Below are 8036 nucleotides of genomic sequence, written 5' to 3'. Positions count from 1 at the left end.
CACCTGAATTGCTGGGATTACGGGTGTGAGCCCCGACATCCAGCCCTGATTTTGATATTGGTAGTGTATGGAAGCACTGCATGTAAATGTATTCCATCTATATCAGTTCTGGAAAGCATTATCAAGTTCCTATTAAGAACTCAAATTACTAAACCAGGTTCATTTTGTCTGCCATGCAGTATGCCAAATCATCAACATGATGAGTTTTGTAAAAGAGGATTTACTCCTTAGGTAAGTACCAGGAGGTGGAAAAGCTTCCTGGATTGGAGTTATTTATAGGTTGAGATGGGGGAAGGTGATTGGGTCAAACTTCATCCATTTCCAGTTTAGGCCACCCATCACAGATGTTATCTGTATGCAACTAAAAGCAAGTAATGAAGAGCTGGTGAACCAGGTTTAGTGTTGAAGAGCAAGTGACTAAAACCAGATGAAGTCTGGAGGGTTTATTCAGCAACTAAGTTTCATTTATGATCACAGAATTCTATAAAATAATAATATATATTTTTAATTGGGAACAAGTTGAGTGTCACATGTGACAAAATCTGATACAAAAGAGAATTGGGAAGTTGCTGTCCGCATGGTAGTATAGATGTGTGGACTTAGCCATTTCTTTCTTAAAAGTGTACTGGAATAATGGATGGCTGGATTCTGTCAGTATCAGTGATAATTAGGACTCAGCAATATGGATGCGACAGGCAATGTTCCCTGTCAGCTTCTCACTCATGGTCCTGCAGAACTGATAGCAATAAAAGTTGGTGCCCAATCTAAGAGTGGAATTTGTGAGGCTTAATTAGCTGAAAAGTCACACTTGCATTGGGAGAACAACACATTCACCACAGGATACCGAAGTATTTTTTTTTTTAACCAATTATATCTCTTCACGTTTGTTTTGTTCTAAAGGCGCATTCTCCCCCACTCTCCCCCCATGTGATGGCATTCTTACACTCTGTATTTGCGCTTTAGAGTGAAGAACAAATCAGGGTCCTAAAGTCTCTGTTTAACCAAACAGTGACGTGCTGGTCACTAAGCTAGAGGCTGGTGTACAGGATGAGAGGGGCTTTGCCCTTGGGCTCCATTAAGACTATTTTTTCGGCTCCGTCCTTGGGAGCCTGGACTCCAACCGACCTAAATATGAGTCAACAAGGTTGGGTGAGACAGGACGGAGGAAGCCCACCGTCTAACAATCTGGACAGCTATAGGAGCAGACTGGCCGCTTGCAACAGCTGACCCGGCGGCGACGGCGGAGCCACCTGCAGTCGCGGTACAGATCGGCCCTGCTAGCCCGCCGCCGCACATGGTGACAGGAGCCACAGGCAGGAACGCGACCCACAGCTCTGGGGACCATCGGCCCGGCCGCAGGGCGAAGTCAGCAAGGGCATGCGGCGGCGGTGGTGCTGACTCAGCACAACCTCCCCAGGGTCGCCCAGCAGCCGCAGCAGCCACCCGCAACCGCCGCAGGGCAACGGGCCTCCCCCGCCTCCGGCCCCACCCGGCCGCACCCGAGGGCGCGCGGCGTCACAGAGCGCATGCGTGCCGCGGGGGATGCCGGGAGCGCGCAGTGGCGGCAGCGACGGCGACGGCAGTAATATCGGCGGCAACAGCGGGGACGGGAGCGGGGCGGTGACCGTGTGGGAGGTGGTCTCACTCTTGGGAAAGCTGCTGGGCACCGTCGCCGCGCTGAAGGTGGTTCTGTACCTGCTCCGGGTGTGCTTAGCGATGGCCTGGAAATCCGGCGGCGCCAGCCACTCGGAGCTTATCCACAATCTCCGCAGTAAGTGCCACCCCCGCCCGGTGTGGGCCAGCTTGGGTAGCCTGGGCCTGGACTGGGTCCCCCGAGCCGTCCGGAACGTTCTGTCTTCACCCCTGCGCCTGTTGGAGGGCTTCGGTGCTTGGTTGCACCGGTATTCCGGAACGGCGTGCGCTTGCGATCGCCTCCCCCGGGACCTGTCACTCGTCGGCGACGTGGACGGGAAGGGGAGAGATCCAACGGGCTGGCTGGTGGTGGGGCAGGGGCAGTCGTCTCCCAGCGGGGCCAGGGTGCGGCGCAGCTGGTGGGGCTGTCTTTGGAGCCCGCGGTCGGGCAGGCGAGGGGCGTGACTTGGGGGTGGGGAGGTGTGGGCCTGGGTTCCTAGGGGCTGGGCGGGCTGGGCGGGCTGGGACCGAGGATTCTGCACCCTCGCCCTCCGCTTTTTCTCACCTTCCTCCTTCCTGATCGCCCTCACTGCAAGCTTTCTCTCTTATTCTGCTTCCCCCGCCCTCGGCTTTTTCCTTTGGAGGGAGATGCCACCGTCTGATACCGGCGAGGGGAGGGAGAGGAAGATGAGAGTATTGCCATTGCGGATACTCGGAGAAATTTCTCGGGCGGCTGTCCACTGGAAAGCTCCGTGAGGGGCGAAAGAAGAGAGGATGAGGGGACACTGTTCCTAAGAGACTTGTATTTCTGGCACCTTGATAAGTCCTGAATCCAGGAAACAGTTGTGCCTGTGGAATGTGGTTTTTTTTTTTTTTTTTCCTACCATGGGTTTAAAAAACCTTGTATGAAAGTTTCCTTCTGTCTTTCATTCTTTACCTGATGATAATTTTAGGGCGGGGTGAGTGTTGTGTCACATTCTTTATTTTTAATTTTTTTCTCCATCTCACTAAGTAGTTTAGGGCCTTAATAAGTTGCAGAGGCTAGCCTGGAACTCGCGATTCTCCTGCTGCAGTCTCTCAAGTCACTGGAGAGACCAAGCAGGGGCCGGCTGGTGGTGGGGCAGGGGCCATTGCACCCTGATACTCTAGGGTTTTTTTTGTTTTTTGTTTTTTTGTTTTTGTTACACTAGGAATTGAATCTGGGACGGTTCATCACTGAGCCACATCCCCAGTCCTTTTTTTGTTTTTTATTTTAAGACCGGGTCCTCCTCTAAGTTGCTGAGACTGGCTTTGCACTGGAGTTCCTCCTGCCTCAGCCTTCCTGGTCTCTAGGATTACAGGCATGCAGCCTCCGCGGTGCCCAGCTCACTTTCATATTCTGGAAGGGTGACCGGAAGGACTGCAGTCCATACTAATCTCATTATGGTCAGAATTTACAGCTCTTTCTGCCACTAACTTTGCAAATAAACATATCTTGCCAGGTGACAGTTTTAATTGTCCTGTTTTTCAGCTATTCAAGAGTTTGTCTTTTCTCTCAATTCCATTTGTAATCCCCTTGAGGGCTGAAATCATTAGGGGAAAAAAATTGTATCTGCAAAGAAAGTATTCATCCCCCCCCAACCCCAAGTGTCGCTGTAAGCCTCAATCTATACTAGGCATGCCGAAGTGAATGACAGAAATAAGACTGGTTGGTACTTAATATATTAATTATTTGACTTTTAAAAAACAATACTTAGAATGTTTCCTTAGTATTAGAGTAATAAAGAGTGTTTAGATGTCAAAATTTAGATGGGTGCAGTGGCACTCACCTGTAATCCCAGGGACTGGGGAGATTTAGGCAGGAAGATACTACAGCCTCAGCAACTTAGCAAGATACTATTTCAAAATTTAATATATATATATATATATATATATTTATGTTTATATTTTAAAGGACTGGCTGTAGTAGAGCTCCCCTGAGTTTGATTCCCAGTACCACAAAAATTTTTTAAATAGTTGTCAAATTTTTGTTAACCATTGCCACCATTCACTTTATAGAAGGATGTTTGGAAGTTGATGTTTATGTACCCAAGCAATAGTATGAAGTATGATTTAGCTTCTCATGGATTACACTTAAGTTCAATATGTTGTAAATATTTTCAATGTTGTAAACATTTCTGTTGCTTTTACACTACACAAAATTCTGTACATGAATTGTGACTAAGTAGTTTTCCACCACTACGGTATCAAAGTAAACACTTGGCTGTAGCAGAAATATGTCATCTACTGGGCACTTAAAGTCTCTCCTTTTTGAGACAAATTTGTGGTAAACCAAGATGAGATCTTTTCCCAGTGATTTTATTTTAATGTATTACATACTGTTCTTAGCTGAAACTTCTAAGGATGTTTTTCTGTCAGAAAATTGAATAAGGAATATTTAACATACTTGGATGTCGATATTGCAAATAATAGTTTTCTGTTAAATCTATGACTGGTAAGAGGAAATTAGGAGTATTCAAATTGTTTAGTTTCTTTTGTAATGATTATGCAACTTTAGTTTTAACTTCTTTTTTGTTTGTTTGGTTTTGGTGGTGCCAGGGATTGGACCCAGGGCCTGTGCATGCTAGGCAAGCATTCTACCAACTGAGCTTTATCCCCAGCCCCTAGTTTTAACTTCTTGCTGAGGTAATTCTTGTTAATCGATTTTTATATATTAGTTTATTACAAAAGTAATATTTGCCCATGTGAAAATTACAGTTAGGGCACAATTTGAAAATATTTCCTTCTTCATGTTTCCCCTATGTGTATTTTTCCTAAATTAAAGTGGTGGTTTTTTTTCCCCCTTCCATACAGAGGATTGAAGTTGGGGCCTTGTGCATGTTAGGCAAGTGTTCTGTCACTGAGCTAGGCTCTCATTCTCTAAATTAAAAGCATTTAATTGTAACCCTAGGAAAAGATGGAAATGTGATCATGCTGTGGTTTAAAGTTTTAATGTTTTTTTTTAAAGATATCAAGTTCACAATTTATTCAAATGTAATATTATAACTTATTGAAGTGTATACTGAGTTTTTTTGTTTGTTTGTTTTTGTATTAGAAGACATCATAATAGCTGGGTGCCTGCCTGTAACCCCAGCAACTCCAAAGGCTGAGGCAGGAGGATCACTAATGCAAAGCCAGTCTTAGCAAAAGCAAGCACTAAGCAACTCAGTGAGACCCTGACTAATTAAAATGCAAAATAGGACTGGGGATGTGGCTGAATGGTCTAGTGCCCCTGAATTCAGTCTCTGGCACTCCTCCCCCCAAAAAGAAGGCCTCATAGGGATATGATTGTGTCTGATTTCATAGTTGATAGATCATTTATAGTCTACAGCAGTAGATTTCTTGTCATCCAATGGCTTATTTTCTGTTAGAACAATGACTCTAAAACTTGAACATGATTTAGAATTCTCCAGGATCACCTGGGGAGCTTGGTAAAATAGATTGCTAGGGCTTGAGAGTTGATATTTCTAAAAAATTCCTAAGTGGGGTTGGTACTGGGATCGTGTTTTGAGAACCATAGATATAGACTATAGAACTGGAAATTACAAGGTTGTGTTCTGCCAATATCTCAGCTAAATCAGTTTTATGCATTAAAGTGAAGTTTTAGAAAAATTTTATAGCAGTTCTACCCTATAGAATTCTCTGTGGTGTTCTGTATTTATGAGGTCCAGGGTGGTAACTTCTAGCTACTCATGGCCCTAAGCATTTGAAATGTGGTTAGAACAACTGACAAATGGACTTATATCTTATTTAATTAACTGCAGTAACTATATGTAGCCAGTAGTTATCATGTTGGACAGTTCAGGTCTATAAAAATGTAACATCGTTTTTTTTATGATTGTAGATTGATAAAATGTGCTCATGAAACAAATTAGCTTAATTTATAACAACTGTGAGCTTGCTTAACTCAGGAAATATGAATGTTGAATACTTATATTAGAGGTTTTTTTCCCTACTTTTATTGAGATAACTTCAAGAGTACATGAGGTGGACATCTAAATCAGAGGTTTTATAGAAAGTTAACTCTTAACTAATAGATTTTTTTTTTCTTTTTGAGACAAGGTCTCTCTAAATTACTGAGTCTGGCCTTGAATTTGCAATCCTCCTGCCTCAGCCTCCCAAGTTGCTAGGATTACAGAGTTGTATTATAGATATAAGCCACCATACCTGGCTGAACCTAATAGATTTTAAATACTATACTGGGCACTTTAAAGCAATGCAAACAATTGTTTCAAATGCTTTTTTTTTTTGTACTAGGGATTGAACTCAGGGGTACTCGGCCACTGAGCCACATCCCCAGCCCTATTTTTGTATTTTATTTAGAGACAGGGTCTCACTGCATTGCTTAGCAACTCGCCGTTGCTGAGGCTGGCTTTGAATTGGTGATCCTCCTGTCTCAACCTCCTGAGCAGCTGGGATTACAGGTGTGCACCAGCATACCGGGCACTAAATGCTAATTTTTTTTTTTTTTTTAAAGAGAGAGTGAGAGAGGAGAGAGAGAGAGAGAGAGAGAGAGAGAGAGAGAGAGAGAATTTTTTAATATTTATTTTTTAGTTCTCGGCGGACACAACATCTTTGTTGGTATGTGGTGCTGAGGATGGAACCCGGGCCGCACGCATGCTAGGCGAGTGCGCTACCGCTTGAGCCACATCCCCAGCCCTAAATGCTAATTTTTTACCTGTTGATATTTGTAAAAAAAAAATTTATCTACTACCCTAATGCATCAATTGTTTTTACTTGTTTCTTATGCATCCTTGATTGTGTTGTTTTGCATATCAGTCAAGTACTATTTGAGTGCCCTCTTTCTTTTTTTTTTAAATTGGGGTCTCACTATGTTTCCAGGTTTGCCTCTGACCTCTGGGTTTAAGCTATCCTCTTGTCTCAGCCTCCTGAGAATCAGGTACTCCACCACACCCAGCTAAGTACCTTTTATATTCTAGGCACTGTGGGGATATAGCAGTGAGTAAACAAACATTCACTTGCTTTTGTATCTACTTACAGTAGGAGCAGCCAAGTAAAATGTATAGTATGTCATATAATGCATCATAATTGGCAACATAGGGAAGGATGGAGATTATGGGATAGTGGGTTTATAGTTGTAGGGGAGAGAATTCTCATTCAAGTGTCATTTGAGCAAAGATTTGGTGGAGGGAAAGGGACAAGGCATGCAGGTAGAGCTAAGAGACAAGCTTTCCATACAGAAGACATAGCACGTGCTAGACTTTTATCTGGGGGATTGGAGACAAGAATATGACACTTTTGTGTGCACCTGGGATAAATATAACCAGCTAGTAAAATCCTAAGAAATTGGAGCTTGCTTTGTTTGTTTAGTGGTGCTGAGATTTGACCTAGGGTCTCAGACATACTAGGCAAGTGCTTCACTTCTGACTATAACCCCAGTCAGAAATCTCATTTAGAATCTAGAAAATGTGCTACTTAAATTTAACTTAACTAAAACTAAATGAAATAAAAGATTCCGTTCTTCAGAAATACCAGCCACATTTCAAGAGCTCAGAAGGCCCAAGAAGGTAGTAGATACCCTACTGGACAGTACAGATATAGAATATATCCCTATCACAGAAACTTCTTTAGGATTTCACTAGGTCTAGATACTTGGTTGTGTTGCATTTCATTTAATGTGATCTTTGGCTGTATGAGGGGGAAAGGCTCCATTGTACTATTATACATATTTTTATTTGTGTTGTTTTTTGCTCTCGATGACATGCTTTAAGGGTAACAATCAAAAAACCAAAGATTATTACACAAGATGATGAAGATAAAAAGAGAATCAGCATTTTATATGATGCTTTAGCAAGATTGAAGCTGTTTGGTTTAGCAGAGAGGTTTTAGTAAACAATGGTGTTTAAATATTTAAAGAAATGTTGTGTAGAAAAGGGTCAAACCAGGACAAATGGGAGGCAGATTTTGGCTCATTATAAGGAAGAATTCACAAAGCTATCCTAACAATCAAAGAGTTGGCTTTGAACATAGTGTTTTCTGTCATTGAATACATTGAAGCAAAGAATGGTTGAACATTTCACTATAAGGGATATTGTAGATGGGATTTTTTTCATCAGATTTGAATATACACTAAATCTTCAAGGATGATTTCAAATCAGATTCTGTGGTTTTTTTAAAGCAGTAATATTATGGATTGCATACTGACTGCTTATAGGGTATTATGTTATGTTTTAGGATCAATCCACAGAAGTTAATAGTTTGCCCCTAACTTCCTTTTTTTTTGGTACTGATGATTTAACCCAAGGACAATTTACCACTAAGCTACATCCCTAGCCCTTTTATTTTTTTATTTTGAGACAGGGTCTCACTAAGTTGCTTAGGGCCTCACTAAATTTCTGAGGCTGGCCTTGAACTTGCCTCCTGCC

At 42.6% G+C, this 8036-nt stretch overlaps 1 protein-coding gene across 1 annotated transcript in view; it reads left to right on the top strand.

The window, feature by feature from the left end:
* The first annotated feature begins 1242 nt into the window (after positions 1–1242).
* Pcmt1 (protein-L-isoaspartate (D-aspartate) O-methyltransferase) overlaps positions 1243–8036 on the top strand; it is a 42373-nt gene continuing 35579 nt past the window's right edge. The window contains exon 1 of the mRNA XM_077801720.1: positions 1243–1771. Within this exon, the coding sequence (XP_077657846.1) occupies positions 1543–1771 (229 nt within the window). The 5' untranslated portion in view covers positions 1243–1542. The remainder of the gene's footprint in view (positions 1772–8036) is intronic.

The sequence above is a fragment of the Urocitellus parryii genome, chromosome 8 (genome assembly GCF_045843805.1).
Source record: "Urocitellus parryii isolate mUroPar1 chromosome 8, mUroPar1.hap1, whole genome shotgun sequence".
In the NCBI taxonomy this organism is placed as follows: Eukaryota; Metazoa; Chordata; class Mammalia; order Rodentia; family Sciuridae; genus Urocitellus; species Urocitellus parryii.
The sequence above is the reverse complement of the archived record's forward strand: the minus strand, read 5'-3'. Positions and strand labels throughout refer to the sequence as shown.